At 37.8% G+C, this 16,726-nt stretch overlaps 1 protein-coding gene across 27 annotated transcripts in view; it reads left to right on the top strand.

Annotated features, from left to right (window-relative positions):
• Window positions 1-16,726, top strand: part of GTDC1 (glycosyltransferase like domain containing 1) — a 396,065-nt gene that overhangs the window by 358,427 nt on the left and 20,912 nt on the right. For all 27 annotated transcript variants that reach the window (XR_008295325.1, XR_008295324.1, XR_008295323.1 and 24 more), the window contains one exon: window positions 5,430-5,539. Coding sequence is in view for 24 of the 27 variants with exons in the window: in XM_053215004.1 (XP_053070979.1) it covers window positions 5,430-5,539 (110 nt within the window). In the remaining 3 variants the exon portion in view is untranslated. The remainder of the gene's footprint in view (window positions 1-5,429; window positions 5,540-16,726) is intronic.

Below are 16,726 nucleotides of genomic sequence, written 5' to 3'. Positions count from 1 at the left end.
TTGTATGAGGTTATGAACATACCTGCAGTCATACTGCCGGTCAGTGGCAGAGCCACTTTTCTCTGCAGTGCACATTTCACTCTTCCTCTAAAAGTCAAGTTGAAGGACAGAATGCAGTATGAGCGGTATTCAGAGAGAGCCACAGTGGATACTCTTGCTCTTGGTCAGCCATGGTGGGGAGGTCTGGTGGAGTTAGAGAGCAGCACTAGTAACATCTGAGAGAGACAGAGAAGTCAAGAAGTTGGTGGCTAAAAGTATTGGTTGGATCCTATTTAAAGCAGCATTGAAGAAGCAGAAGCAGCCCATGCGGAGGGAAACTAGAACTGATTATTGGTACGTCAGGCATATGGAGGGGAACGAAAAGTTTATGGCCCTAGAAAGGACAGCAGAAAAGTTAAATGGTCGTGACAACTAACACAGGGTAATAAATGGAAGCTTTATGTTTTTGAACAAGGAACATGTCACTGAATTTGGAAATAAAGCAGTACATGATGATGAGGAAGTAGAGACGGAGGTTAGTAGAGTATCAGAAAGGGAAAGAAGTTAGAGACCATGGTGTTAGAGAGATCATAATTTTATATTACTTCCACATATTCTGATTGCCATCTTTTATCCAATGGGTTCTAACCTCAAGTCACTAGAATCCAAGGTATGTCCAGGGCTTGATGGTCTGGAAACAAAACCACAGACTGAAGGTGCTAACTCTTTTTCTCTCGTTATATGTAGGAAGAAAGAAATAAAAGAAATAAAGAATCAAAGACTATCTGTATAGAAAGAGAATGACTTTCAGTTGATGAGACATGATTTCAAATGCAGACTCAGTGTCTTCTGTGTGATCTTAAATGGAGGAATAATTGTGTTTGACGACTTGTTGAGAGGCTTAACTAAGGTTGTGATCAGGTGCCTGGCATGGGATCCTGAGCATGACAGGAGCTCTACAAATGTCACTCATTTTTTCCATACTTTCATTTATTCAACACATATTTTCTCAGCAGCTCATTTTGTGCCACAGATAATGTAGTAGTCAGCATAGGCCACACTATGCTGCAGTAACGAACATCCCTCCCCATCTCACTAAGTTTACTTATCTCACTAACTCTGCGTCTTTAGGTGGCTTTGCCTCCATGTGGCAGTCCAGACTGCTTTACTCTTACCCTAATGATCTTAACACAAGACCTCCTCAAGGATCACTGCACCCGAGAAAGTGCTATCCAGAACTGCTCTTCTATACTTCCACCCAAAAGTGACACAAATCAGCTTGCAACCCATTGACCAGAACTAGGTCTCTGGCCTCCCCTCCTGGGAGGGGTTGCGCGCAGATTCTTCTGTGTGCCCAGAGGAGAAAAGAACTGGATATTGATGAACATAAGTAAAGTCTACCACTACTTGGCAAGGCACTGGGTACTTATAGTGAACAAAACAGACATTACTTATCTTTCCCTCATGGAGCTCTCAGTCCAGAGTGACATGCTGCTGGGAAACAATAGTGTGGGTAAAGAGCCAGTTTTCTGCCCAGGCAATACAAGGAACTAGATCAAAGAGATTGCATTCCATAAGTATAAAGTTATGTGGGAAAATAGGAAAGGGTAACAGTTTAGTGTAAGTGACAAGTATGGAGAACTTAGAAATCCTCAATAAATATTTACTGAACGAATGTTAAATGAGGAATAAGAAGAAATTTAGCTCTACAAAACTAAATGGGAAAGGCAACAGAGAGAGAACAGATATAGGAAGAAAAAACACATGGAAACAGTTTATGCTTTTCAAATGTTCTGAATAATATTTGGGAATAAAAGCTGTTCTTGCTATATCTGCTGCTTCCAGTAAGCCTGAAATATTTCCGTGCTGGTCGCTTCTGCCATAGTTGGGCTGCTGAGAAACTCGTTCCCAGCCAGACTGTTTCATTCTTACCTATTCAAGAGTGTGGGGGATTGTGGGAAGCTTGGACTTTGACTCATCTTCGAGAATGTTTTATGATCAATCAAGTTTGCTCGACGGGCAGCTGTCAGATGTAGAGGTGTCACAAGAAATGAGGAATTAAGCTACTATAAATACTGAAAATGGTATAAAGTTAGGCAAAAATCCTATGAATGCAATTTTATGGCAGAATGTTAGAAAGGGGTAGTTCCTTAAAAGCATTAAAAATTATTTATACTTAAAACTCTATATTAAACAATAGAAAACATAAAAAAAAAAGAAACATCTATAGCACAACCCCTCAAGGATAAACCATGGATGACCCATTGGATATTTGGAATGTGTTCCTCACTCAACAAAACATATTGAGTCCTGCCACTGACTGCCATTCATGCCTTAATATATGGCTGTGGCGAAATATCTGTGCACAACATCTTTTTTTTTAATATTTATTTATTTTTGGGAGAGAGAGAGAGAGACAGAGTGCAAGCGGGGGAGGGGCAGAGAGAGAGGGTGACAAAGAATCAGAAGCAGGCTCCAGGCTCTGAGCTGTCAGCACAGAGCCCCATGTGGGACTTGAACTCATGAACCGTGAGATCGTGACCTGAGCCGAAGTTGGACGCTTAACTGACAGCCACCCAGGTGCCCCTGTGCACAGCATCTTTAACGATCGTCTGAATGTGAAGAAATCACCCATTTTTCTAAGAAGAAAACTGAGAAAAATTTTTAGCAAAATTGACTATGTCACTTTGAGGGACGTAAATGAAATAAAGTATCTACTTATATGTAATCTATTAATTTAGACATAAATAGTGCTTTAAACCACATACCATGATATAAAATAATTTTAGAAGTATTGCTCTTTTCCCACCCTTAAATTTCATGAAGCAGTTTTAGCCCAACTCCCCCTCCCATGCATTCTTGACATCAGTATGGTGGGTGCCATCTTTTCAGGAAGCTGGCATGTTTCCAGCACGTGTCATCTGGAACCCCGTCTAAGCTGCTTGGGGTGCAAGACTTGGGAAACTGTCATCACTGGAAATCTTTTCCTCAGCTCTAAAAACCCACTTAGTACTCACAATCTCTGATAACCACTTATTCTATTACTTGTTTCAGTGATCTTTGAAATACTTGTTTTAAGCAACACCCAACACTTTGAACTGTTAGGTCATGCCTCTCAAAACAATTACTAAGTTAGTAGTAATATATGCCTTTGCTTCTGTTTTTACCAGTTTCGTCAAGTGAATGACTGCTAACACCATCCAAAACTCTCACCAGTAGGCATTGTTTCAGGTTAATGCAACTTCCCTAAACAGTACTTTATTCAAAATAAAGTAACTGAGGGGGTGCCCAGTATCATGAGAGACATTAGAAGGACTTAAGTATAAAATGCCTCTTTTCCTGAGGGATAATTTTGGGGAAGAAAAATCTCACTTTACATTCGTCCATATATTATACTTTAAACAAGAGAGGGATTCATACAAATCTCTTTTGTGTTCTTATGCAAAGTGACTGTTGAATATGAAAGCTATTGTCCACCTATAAAAATATCTAAAGAAATGGGTCAGCTGCCTTATTTTTCATTTAAATAAATTGAATGAAAATATTTTTAAAAATCAAAAGGAAGCAGTAGGATTGTAATTCATTTATCTCTTATAGCAACACTGAAAATATAGGTCCATAAACCCTGCTGCCTTGAAAATACTGATATTGCAATCTTTTCATATTGGGGGAAAGCTTCTCCCCAATTAAACCTCCTCCCAGCCCCAAACCACATCTATTTTAAGTTTAATACAAAACAAATAAACAAACAAAACAGCAGGAAATATTTAGAATAAATATTCTCTTTAGGATCTGTAGCCCAAATTTTTGAAACTCAGAATGAAAAATTTAGGCAACAGAGTGGCTAGATTTCCCTACAGTCTTCCTCTCTCTTTAAGATATATTACGTTATGTTATTTCCATTCTTTTCATCTAAGTATTTCCAAGAGAATCAGACTAAAAGAACATATTACAGATTAGGTGGCAGCTTTTTGATTGATATGGTTGAAGACAGCATATGGTGTATTCTTACTTTCAAACTCTTTTGAGTCTTTGTTCTTGCCCACAGCATATACAGTATATATGAGAACTATCCAGAAACTTCCGAGTGGTACATGTATGTAATATGCATCATTTTAAAAAGCGATGAACATTTTGCCATTGCATTCTTTATTATTTGAAGTAACTCAAAACAAGAGATACAGAGCTTAAAATAAGTTGTTACAGAACTCAAATTCTATAAGCTCTTATAATTCCATAAAATTATAAATGCTGTTTTAAAATGTTAATCAGAAGATGCATTTGTTTTAATTCTTGATACTGAAAATATTGACTGAATTGTGAATTAACACATTTAGGGTTGCAGATGTCATTTTTCATGAGATTTCCTGAATGATGTAATTTTCATATTTCATATAGCAGTTTGATCAATTTACAGATTTATTTTACATAATTAGTTGGTAAATGAGAAATTCAATTGCTGATATATAACTATTTCTCTGCAATATAAAAAAATAAGTTAAAATTCTGAATTATAAATAAAAAAACAAATATTTTGAAGACATCTGGTCCACATCTGTCTGAAATAAGATAATTTAAAACAGTGCAATTAAATGTAAGAAATACTGAAACATTCACACCTTAGAATGTAAAAAATAACTCATTTCATTTTAATGTGATTTCTTGAACTGATGAATTTTTTTTTATTTTAGTGTCCTTTAGCCCCTCATTCTGTCATTATAAAGAAGACTGACAAGCTAAACAAACAAAAATAATCCATGTTTTTCAAAGCCTCTACTAAATGAAAGAATTATCTTTATTACTATTCTTTTATGAGTTGACTAACCTCCACTCCTGAGTTAATACTCAGCGGACTTAGACTCAGGCCTACCCCCTTTTGATGTATTTATAATTCTCCATTCAATTATTTAAAATGAGAGATTAGTGAGAGAGTCTGTAATCTCGCTCCCTAAATTGTGCGTTCCTTGTGGGCACAAAGGGACTGAGTAAATGTGAGAGGAAGGTATTCAGACCCATGAAAATGAAAAACATCTTTGGTACGTTCTCATGATCAGTAGAGAATCGTCCTTTGAAGACTGGTCTTTTCTTTTGTTCAAAACCCATGTTAAGTGGAAAATTAACCATTTTAGGAGAAAGGAAAATACACTAGACTTTCTATAACCAAAAAAAATGTGAAAAACAAGATAGATTTCTCCTTTCGTAAAAGGCTGCGGAGCCTTAAGATTTCAATAGAACTGGGTTTTGATTCATGAGAGAGAAGTTACGTTCATGAATCACTCAATGCCGATGCTACAATTTAAGGTTATAGGGGAAAATCTCTGCATGGATGTCAGAAGCTCCCTTAACTGGCAATAGACCACGAAAGGAATTGATACTGTGAGAAGTGAAAACATCGTTCCTGACGCATACCCTAAGGTTTCACAAGTTATATTTTGTGTGTTTATTTCCAGGGAACATGATAAAGATCCAGAGAGTTTTTTTAAGGTATTAATGCACCTTAAGGACTTAGGACTCAATTTCCATGTGTCTGTCCTTGGAGAAACCTTCACAGATGTCCCAGGTATCTCTTTTGAATTTTCTAATGTGTAATTTTATAGATGACATAAGCTCTACAACTGAAGTATTAATTTCCATGTTTCCCTTTGTCAGAATAATCAAGATGAGCACTGTTAACCAAAAGATTATACGATGGCATTAAAGTGTGATTCAATTAAAAAAATACTTAAGTAAGCATTCTTTGATTTAAGTTGAGAACGTGAAGTCATCTCTTTTATCAAATATAGTTTATACAATGTAACTTGATGTAAATAAAATATATTGCTTTAGGCATCTTAACACTTAAGGAAAGCGGGAATTTGTAATTGGATGTACAACCTCTCACCCCTGGGGTCACTGGTTTGAATCCTCCTCACTTTGGTAATAGCCGAAATACATTACCATCTGTTGAGGTGGACTGTGTGAAGCATTTTGGCATCAGGCTTGTAATGTGGAGTAGCCCACAGTCCACATCCTAGTTGTCATTGGCCCGTGCCTTGCTTACTGAGTTGAGAAAACAAACGAAACTCTGAAGCTGATAGCAGCAGGCCTTCTCATCCCTAATGCCACATGGAGCCTTTTCAGAACCATTTCCTCACCTTCATCCTCAGTGGGCATGTTCGGGTCAGTGAGATGAGCATTCTGACCCCTTTCATAAGCACTTAATTGCTCGTATTATTTTAATTGAGGAATAATTGACATACGATATTATATTACTTATGGTATTATACTGGTGCAATAGTGATCTGACATTTGTATACATTGTGGAAATAGACACTACTGTAAATCTAGTTAGAATCTGTCACCTTCCCAAATTAATGCAATATCATTGAGTATATTCTCCATGTTGTACATTACATCCCTATGACTTACTTATTTTGGGACTGCAACTTTATACCTCTTAATCTCCTTCATCCATATCCTCCCCCAACCCACGTCCCCTCTGGCAACCACCAAACGGTTCTCTGTATCTAGGAGTCTGGGCAGGGGTGGGGGGGTTGTTTTGTTTGTTTTGTTTTTTAGATGACACATAGAAGTGAAATCACACAATATTTGTCTTTCTCTGACTTACTTCAGTTACCATAATACCTTCAAGGTCTACCATGTTGCAGATATCAAGATCTCATTTTTTATGGCTGAGTTGTATTCCACTGTGAGAGGGGTGTGTGTGTGTGTGTGTGTGTGTGTGTGTGTGTGTGTGTGTGCGTGTGTGCATGTGTGTACGTGTACCAAGTCTTCTTTATCTATCCATCCGTCAGTGGACATTTAGTTTATTTCCATATCTTGGTTATTGTACATAATGCCACAATGAACATAGGGACGCATACATCTTTTCAAATTAGGATTTTTGTTTTCTTTGGATAAATACCCTGCTGGATCATATGGTAGCTCTATCTGTAATTTTTTTGAGGAACCTCCATACTGTTTTCCATAGTGGCTGCACCAAATTACATTCCCACCAATAGTATATGACTGTTCTCTTTTCTCCACATCCTTGCCAACATTTGTTATTTCTTGTCTTTCTGATAATAGCCATTTTGATAGGTATAAGGAGATATCTCATTATGGTCTTTATTTGCATTACCCTGATGCCTAGTGATGTTGAGCATCTTTTTCATGTGTCTGTTAGTCATCTGTATGGAAAAATGTCTATTCCGATTTTCTGTCATTTTTTTAATCATATTTTTGGGTTCTTTTTTTGTCATTGAGCAGAGTTCTTTCTATGTTTTCAGTATTAACCCCTTATTGGATATATGATTTGCAGTTATCTTCTCACATTCATTGGTTGCCATTCCATTATGTTAATGGCTTCCTTAGCTGTGGAGAAGCTTTTTAGTTTGATGTAGCCCCATTTGTTTATGTTTGTTTTTGGAGTCAGAGCCGAAAAAAAATCACTAAGGCCAACATCAAGGAGCTTACTGCCCATGTTTTCATCTAGGAGTTTTATAGCTTCAGGTCTTACACTTGAGACTTTAATCCATATTGACTTAATTAATATTTATAGTGTTCTAAGATGGTGCTCCAGTGTTATTCTGGACAGGTAGCTGTCCAGTTTTCCCAACACCATTTGCTGAAAAGTCTTTCCCTAGAATACTCTGTATGCTGTTCTATTGATCTGTGTATTTGTTTTAATGCTGATACCATATTGTTTTGATGACTATAGCTTTGTAGTGTAGTTTGAAATCAGGGAGCCTGATCCTTCTAGCTTTATTCTTTCTCAAGATTGTTTTGGCTGTTCATGTGCTTTTGTGGTTTCATCCAAATTTTCTAATTATTTGCTCTAGTTCTATGAAAAATGTCCCTGGAATTTTGATAGGAGTTTCAGTGAATCTGTAGGTTTCTTTGGATAGTAGGGGCATTTTAACAATGTTAATTCTTCCAATCCATGAGCATAGAATATGTTTCCATTTATTTGTGTCTTCTTCAGTTTTTTTTCACCAATGTTTCCTAGTTTTCATTTTCTCAGTCTTTCATCTTCTTGGTTAAATTTCCTCCTAGATATTTTATTCTTTTTGATGTGATTGTAAATGGAATTGTTTTTCTTGAATTCTATTTCTGATAGCTTGTTATTAGTGTGTAAAAATGCAATAGGTTTTTGTATATCAATTTTGTATCCAGCATCTTCAGTGAATTAGTTGATTAGTTCCAACAGTTTTTGGTAGACTCTTTAGAGTTTTCTGTACATACTATCCTGCCATTTGCAGATAGGGACAGTTTTACTTCTTTCTGTCCAATTTGTATGCCTTTTATTCCTTTTTCTTACCTAATTGCAGTGCCTGGGACTTCTAGTACCATATTGAATAAAAGTGACTAGAGTGGGCCTCCTTGTCTTGATTCTGATGTTAGAGGAAAAGCTTTCTACGTTTTAGCTTTTCACTGGTGAGTATGATGTTAGCTGTGTGTTTGTCATTATAGCTTCTATTATGTTCAGATGTATTTCCTCTCTACCCACTTTGCTGAGAGTTTTCATACATGGATATTGAATTTTGTCAAGTGCTTTTTCTACATTTATTAAGGAGATCGTATGATTTTTATTTTTCATTTTGTTAATGTGGCATATTACATTGATTGGTTTGCAGATATTGAACTTTCCTTGCATCTCTGGAATAAGTTCCACTTGATCAAGTTATGGGATCCTTTTAATGTATTGCTGAGTTTGGTTTGCTGCTGTTTTGTTGAGGAATTTTACATCTATGTTCATCAGGAATATTGGCCTGTAATGTGTGTGTGTGTGATGTCCTTGTCTATTTTGGTATCAGAATAATGCTAATCTCACAAAATGAATTTGGAAGCTTTGGTCAGAAGTGTGGTAGAATAGGACCAAAGTATGGAGGATCGTGATAATCAAAGTAGATTAGGGAAAAGTAAGAAATAAGGAACCTAGACCTTGAACAGGAAAGAAATGTGATGCAACTTGTATTTTAGAAAGATTTATCTTTCAGTGGTATGTAGGCAGATTCACAGTAAGACATTACAGTGATAATCCAAATGTAATTCTGGAGGTGGTGGCTGAGAGATTAGTGAGAGGAATGTATGACAGAGGTATTCTCAAGGAAAACACAGAAATGAATTTAGAAGATGGATAGCTGTAGAAGGAAGAAGAAAAATTCTGCTCATTTGCAAAGCTGGTGAGTTCAATTCTGTTTGTGGCAGCATTGAGGTGTTTGTGGATGGACTGAGAAGTGTGGCTGGAGGAAGTCCCTAAGCAAAAGGCTTCTCAGCCAGTTTTACTGGTGAGTAGTTTTAAGCCAGCACTACAGAAAAGACTAAGGTTTTACTCTCAGGGCCATGTTCTTGGGATCACAGTCTCCCCTCCCACACATTTACGTTGAGCTGTTTAGAGCAGTATGGAATGTTGTAAGCGGGGTGGGGAGCATTAGGGGCCCAAGGACTGTGTGCTCAGTAGTTACAGGTCCAATCTTATTACCTAACTTTGGCTAGACTTCAGCATATATTTGCTGAGCATTATAGGAGAGGATTTCCACAGTGCAGAAGACTTGGTCTCCACCCTCAGGGACCTTTGCCTTGGGCAGACACTTATATACAACTAACAGGTGCCTAAGATGCTGTGAAGTAATTAGGGAATACTGTGGAAGCCCATAGAAGAGGGTATCCTATTATCTATGATATTTCTAGTCTCAACTGGGAGTCCTTTTTGTCATAGCCTCTAGTCCATCTCTGTCCTTCCAGACGCGAGTCAGCGCTCTTCCTGGTCACAGCACTTCACCTTGCACATAAAAGCAATCCGAGTTGTGTGGATGAACGAGCCTGGCAGCTTTCCAGGTTGTGTTCCTGGAAGGCTACCTTGCCAGTCTTTACTCCAAAGTTTTCCTAACAGGCCATTCTGTGTATTTTCAGCTGTTCTTATCATTGTTCCAGTTTAAGGAGCACTTATGTAGCGCTCACTGTATTCCAGGCATTGTTCTAAGCTATTTACAAATGTTAGCTCTAACCTTTCATAGCTGTCTTGTTCAGTATTATTACTATCTCCACTTTTTCAGGTTGGGAAACTAAGGCACAGAGAAATTAAGTAAGGTCACATAGCTAGGTAGTAGTTTTTACCACTGTGTTAATGCGTTATGTGTTCTTGTTTTCCAAATTGTTTCTCTAAGTTTAAATGTTATTTTTTTCCCCAGCTCACCATCTAGAACTTCACAAAAAGGTTACCTACCAGGCATACATTTATTTGCCTGTTACCTCTTCTAGAGGCTACATTAGCATATCTAAAACCCATATCATAAAACAACTTACATACTCTGTAATACCAGCCAGAATACTTACTCTGAATGCTGTTAACAGTTATAAAAAAGTGGTTTTCTTGTCAATAATTGCAGTAATAATGATTATTATGCTATTAATTGCTACTGTTTATCGACAGTTTGCCTCTTACTTGGTCCTTTGCCACATCATTTACTGTAATGTTCCTGATAAGCTCGATGGAGTAGGTATTATGATCCCACCTGATAGGTACAGAAACTGATACTCTGAAGGCTTAAGTCATTTTCATTGCACTGCCTGTAAGTTAAACTTTTCTCTTTCACATGTAAGCTTAGATGTATTGGAAAACTAAGAAAGGTTTACAATCAGACTGCATGACCATTCATTACTCTCTTTTTTGGCTTTTTTAATTGAGATATGATTTATATATAACATTTGTGTAAGTTTAAGGTGTCCAGCATGTTAATTTGATACATTTATGTAGTTTGATATGATTACTACTGTAGCTTTAGCTGAATATCTCTATCATATCACGTAATCATCATTTCCTTTTTGTGGTGAGAACATTTAAACTCTAGGCTCTTAGCAGTCTTGAAGTATACAATACAGTATTGTTGACTGTAATCACTATGCTGTGCATTAGATCTCCAGAATTCTCTTTTAGCTGCAAGCTTGTGCCTTAATTACTTTGTATCCAACTTTCTTCTCCTTCCCTCTGCACAGCCCTCTTAGGGAAATCTAGCACATCTGAGTAATGGCATTAATGCCAATGAGTTTCACTGCCCTTTTGATGAAACAATCTCCATTAACTTTCTTTTGAAAACTGTAATAGAGCAACATTGTAGAGTCTCCATACTATTGATTATTTTCAAGTGTGTTGATTATTTTCAAATTATGTTGTTGTAAGGTTTTTATAACCCTTTTCCTGAGAAGTGTGGTAGATTAAGATTATTGATTCTAGTTCATAGATGCATTGTTTATAGCTCTTTTGAGTCATTCTTTTTTTTTTTTTTCTGAGGTGGGGAGGGGCAGAGGGAGAGAGAAAATCCCAAACAGGCCCCACACTCAGCGTAGGGCCTGATGTGGGGCTTGATCCCAGAATGGGAGAGAGCAGAAATATTTGGTGAATAGCACTGTTGACCACTATAGTTCTTTAATATGCATCATGATCTGTGGCTCATTAGAGAGAAAACCAAGCCTATCCAAGATGTCTGCCTTAATCTGAGTGAGTCTATTGCCATTGAGTAAAGAATTCTTAACAAGTATTAGAGTATTGCCAATAGTCTTCTTGCCAGAAACAACCTAGCTGGTGTCAGAAGACACATCTAGCAACCATGTACCATAAGGCAGAGCAATATGAAGTCAAATCAGCCTCGTGGGAATGGAGTTAATGTCCAGAGACATTTTAATTGTTACAACGTTGGGGTAGGGTGTTACAGCTAGCGGGTAGAGGCCAGGGATGCTACTAAATATTCTACAATGCACAGGAAAGCCCCCCCGTACCCCCACAAAGAATTATTCAACCTAAAATGTCAATGATGCCAAGATTGAGAAACTGATTTATAGGAATTGAAGTCAGAAGATCAGGTTGGGACTGCGTCCTATAGCTTTCTCGGTTAACCTCAGTTAACCCACCTATAGAATACAAAGCAGGGGGTGAGAAAGAGAAATAATAACAGTAAAACCACCTGCCCTACCCACTGCAGTGAGTTATAATGTGGATTTCAGTACAATTAATTTGGAGGAAAGTGCTTTCTTAACTACCATGCAGATTTTGTTCTAACATTCATGGGCTTCCTTCAGAGTCTGTATATGGAGTGAGTCTTTAATGCATTTTGGATCCAAAGAAGATATTAATAATGCTGAACCTCAAAGGTTTATTTTTGACATTATTTTAAGTATTTTTAATTCAGAAAATTGAAGGACCATTCTGCTACATACATCATCCATCAGACTCCATGTTACAATTGAACCCAGAAACCCAGAAGCTCCTCAATGCAAATATTTCCGTTTTGACCAAGTCTCATAACACGGTCACATTGTTAGCCCTTGATGGTTTAAAAAAAAAAAAAAAAAAAAAAAAGCAAATGCTTAAGTTATCAAGTCAATGGAATGTGTTTGTATACTTAGTAATTTCCCACAAATGATAATTCTAAACAATTTTTTTTTCTTTGAACAACCAAAGCCTTACAGCAGGGGTTCATCTTTCCCTACTGCAGACGTGGGAGAGAGGGGTTTTAGTGGTAGCCATTGGGGGGCCAAAAAGATTGCAAGGAAGGTAAAAACCTGAACTACAGTTTTGGCAGACAGATATCCTTCTGGTTCACCTTTGATTTGAGGTTAAGAACAGTATGTGGAAAGCTTCTGGTTAGTATCTGGCATGACAATGGTTATTGCTATGCTCTTGGCATATTCCTGCTCCTTAGTTCTGGAGTCAAATGGTGGATGATTATATAACATTTCCCTCCCTTCCCATCTCCCTTTTCACTCCCAGCTATGATCTCATTTTCAGAAAAGCAGCTACACTAAGAGGGGGAAATAATAGAAAGTTTCTAGGAAAACAAATAGCTTATATCACATTGATACAAAGGTATAAAATTTTGCTACAAGAGGATTCTAGCAGAAGGAAAGCTTATTAATATATTGATCAATGTTGAATTGTAAGATGATTCCATATGAGATGAAAGAAATGTGTCAGTAAGATTAAATAAATTCATTTTCCCAAGACCATGCCACTCCAAACCTTTCCTTCTCCTTTTTTTTTTTTTAATGTTATCACTACCTACTTATTCCCCTAATGTAGAAATATTTACTGAGTCCTATCGTGCTCTGGCACCATATTGTGGACACCTGGAGTAGAAGATATGGTTCCTGCCCTCTAGAATCTTACTGTCTGGGAAGCAACAATGTTTTTATAATTGTTTCATTAAACCATACCCTTGTTTATATTGTAACATTTTCAAATAATTTTGAATACCTTACTTCATAATCTTTACATCAATGTAGTAAACATTCAACCAAGTATTAGCAGCCCAAATTTATAGCTGAGGAAAATGATTTATATAGGCCACATTTAAGTAGCATGGATCTGGGGCTCCTGGGTGGCTCAGTTGGTTAAGTGTCTGACTTCAGCTCAGGTAATGATCTCACAATTCATGGGTTCGAGCCCCATGTTGGACTGTGCACTGACAGCTCAGAGCCTGGAACCTGCTTTGGATTCTGTGTCTCCCTCTCTGCCCCTCCACGCACTCACACTCTGTCTCTTTTTTTCTATCAAAAATAGATAAACATTAACAAAAAAAAATTTTTTAAGTAGCATGGATGAGGTAGATTCTCAGTGGACAGAGCCACCTTCCCATGTTTGTTAATAATAAGCATGCAGGTATTTTCCCAAGAGTATGATTGGGGAAATCAATTTCCCAAGAATATGATTTAAGACAGAAGTCTGTCTCTCAGTCCTTTGCTGAAGAAAATAACAAGATATATTGGGAAAGTAAGGAAGGTTCTAAAAATGCAGACATATATGCTCTTGACAAGAAAGAATAAATACAATAATAAAAATGACAATATCTCTTAACATAATTTATTAAATTAACAATATTCCAATAATGATGCCAAAATATTACCTTCTATATCTTCACAGCATACTTCTAAAATTCTTATAAAATAAATAAATAAATAAATAAATAAATAAATAAGCAAGCAAGCAGAATATCAAAGAATTCTCTGGCCAACGAATCATGAAGGAAAACATGTCCTACCATATTCAGAACATGTATGGAGTGATAACTTTTAAGAGAGTACTTTGCAGATTCAAAAGCATGAAAGTAGAGAATTCAGAGACAAATGCAACTTGTATGTAAACTTAATATTCAACAGACTGAGGGTAACAAAAATTTATATTCCAGGTGTAAAATATACTTTTAGAGAAAGCAAGAAAATAAATAAATAGTTTCAGCGCACAAAAAAAATCACAGAAGAAATTAAGTATATATTTTAAATACATATTATAGATAAAGGTTTGCAAAAGCATCAACACGTTGTAAGCGCAATAACTTACCGAACTCTTACTCTGTGCCAAGAGCAAGGCTAGGGCTTTTACTCTGGTATTTCATTTGGTATCACAGCTGTCCTCCCAGTAGGTACGATTACTGTCCTCTATGTACGAGCAAAGACACTAAGGCTTACCTTAAATAATGTGCCCAAAGTCACACAGCTAATAAATACTAGAGATGACGATATCCAAAGAAATAAACGGCAAATCAAATTTGAGGGAAAAATCTAATTTTACCAGTAAAGAAGTAAGTATAAATATAAGGAATATGATGGAGCGGTTGCATGGACCCCAGAATAAAAGTAAAGGCATATCCTAAGGAAGACTGGCCAGTTTATGGGAAAACATCTGCATGTATGGTGATGGCAACATAAAATATTTTTCCTGAGCTATGTAAGTTACTGTAACCTTTGTCTGACTGGGTGAGTTCTTTTTTTTTTTTTTTAATGTTTGTTTGTTTGTTTGTTTGTTTGTTTGTTTTTGAGAGAGAAAGAGAAGGAGCAGGGGAGAGGCAGAGAGAAGGGGGGCAGAGGATCCAGAGCAGCACAGAGCTCTGACAGCACAGAGCCGGATGAGGGGCTCAAACTCACAAACCAGGAGATCGTGACCTGAGCTGAAGTCAGAAGCTTATCTGAGCCACCCAGGTGCCCCAGACTGGGTGATTTCACATCAGAGAATATATCCCATGAAAATACTCCTGTGTCTTGCTCTCGCTTCTGTTCCCTTTCTCCCAGTTGTAGCCCTTAATCTTCTGGCACCTTGAATCCCACAGAGGTTTCAGATTGATCTCAGCTCTCTGGACATTTTGGTATTCAGTGTATGCACCCACTGTTACAAGAGTTCTTTCTAAACCTAGACCATACAAGAAGAGAGTCACAACAGTACAACAGCAAGAGAAATATGTCTCACAGATTTTCTGCAGGATCAACATGAATTTCCTTGGTAGCTAATGAAGTTCTTCAAACCCCAACCCCAACTTGATTCCTTATGAATTCCAGTTCTCTTTCCCATGTCCGAGGCACATCTGTGCATTTACCCACCTCCATGTCTTGTGTTACTTGTTGATTAAATTCCTCTGCCCCGCCCCACATAAGCATATGCACACCCTTTCCTCCCCTCGCACAATCTCACCTCCATTGGTGCTTCTTGACCTTTACCCGCCCTTTCCCTTCCTGTCCTAATTGCCCAGAGCACCCATATTCATTCCATCTGTTGCAAAGCAGATATCACACTGCACTGGGATCACTTGTTGTCATAAGGGGCCATGGTGTAACTGACCAAAGACGCTTTGTGGATGAAGAGTACAAACTCTGAAATCGGGGGAGCTGTAAGAGCAGAAGTCAGCAGTGCTCCCAGTTAGAAGGGCAGCTCCCCTGGCCCAGCTCTCATTTGTACCCCCAGTAAGGGTGAGGTTCCCATTCAGGACTTGAGAACCTCTCTTTTCCTTTCTCAGGAAAGGCTTATTACCTCTGCCACTGCCTGTCCCTCCCAAATGCTCAGGGGACTCACTAGACACAAGTAACTGGTAACAAGTCACTTCTGTTCCTCCCCTAAACTTGAAGCCTGCTTGAAGTCTATTCCCACATCTTCTATAAGTGCAATCTGTATCTTTTCTACCAAAACCAGAAAAGTCAGTTTTGCCACTCTCTAGGCAAATTCATTTATTCATCGTACGGGGTGGGGGAAGACCATGAGTATAATGCGTTCTGGAATACAACTCCCAAAACATCTCTCAAGAAATTGTTCTCTAAAGTTGTAACGATGAAAACATGACTGAAGAAAAATGCTCTTTCATTTTCATAAACAGGAGTCTTCAAAGATTATGAGAAATGTGCACTTGGGGAAGCCTCGAGAAAATAGAGCAATTAAGTAATGACTGGGAAAAGGTCAAGACATTGATGAACCAATAAGAAATTAGAAATAGACCCTATTTTTTAAAGTATACGTGTACATATGACAAAAGGTTGGTAGATAGGTCTTAGAATGTGGCTTTTGTACCTTGCTTTGGTATTTTATCTTTTTGAATCCCTATAGTTTTATATGGTCATGATTTGGAGTGTCGTGTGGTCAAAAGAATATGTGCCCCCAAAAAGGGACTATGGTAGAAGACCTGCCTGTTTTACAAACTCTTGTTTCCTGCAATGCCTTATCGGCCCAGGAGTCTCTTGACAGAAAGCAGCAGAAATAGGGAGTGAATATCCGGATCCAACCTAGTGAGTTTTTCCAGCTATATCTCTCCTTGTCCAACTTGGCTATTTTACAAATGGAAACCATCACAGATACATGGTACAATGGAATGAGACGGAGACACAGAATCCAAAGCAGGCTCCAGGCTCTCCGCTGTCAGCACAGAGCCTGACGCAGGGCTCAAAACCATGAACTGTGAGATCATGACCTGAGCTGAAGTGGGATGCTCAACCGACTGAGCCACCCAGGGCC

The sequence above is a fragment of the Acinonyx jubatus genome, chromosome C1 (assembly GCF_027475565.1).
Source record: "Acinonyx jubatus isolate Ajub_Pintada_27869175 chromosome C1, VMU_Ajub_asm_v1.0, whole genome shotgun sequence".
Classification (NCBI taxonomy): Eukaryota; Metazoa; Chordata; class Mammalia; order Carnivora; family Felidae; genus Acinonyx; species Acinonyx jubatus.
This window is presented reverse-complemented; position numbering and strand designations above follow the sequence as displayed.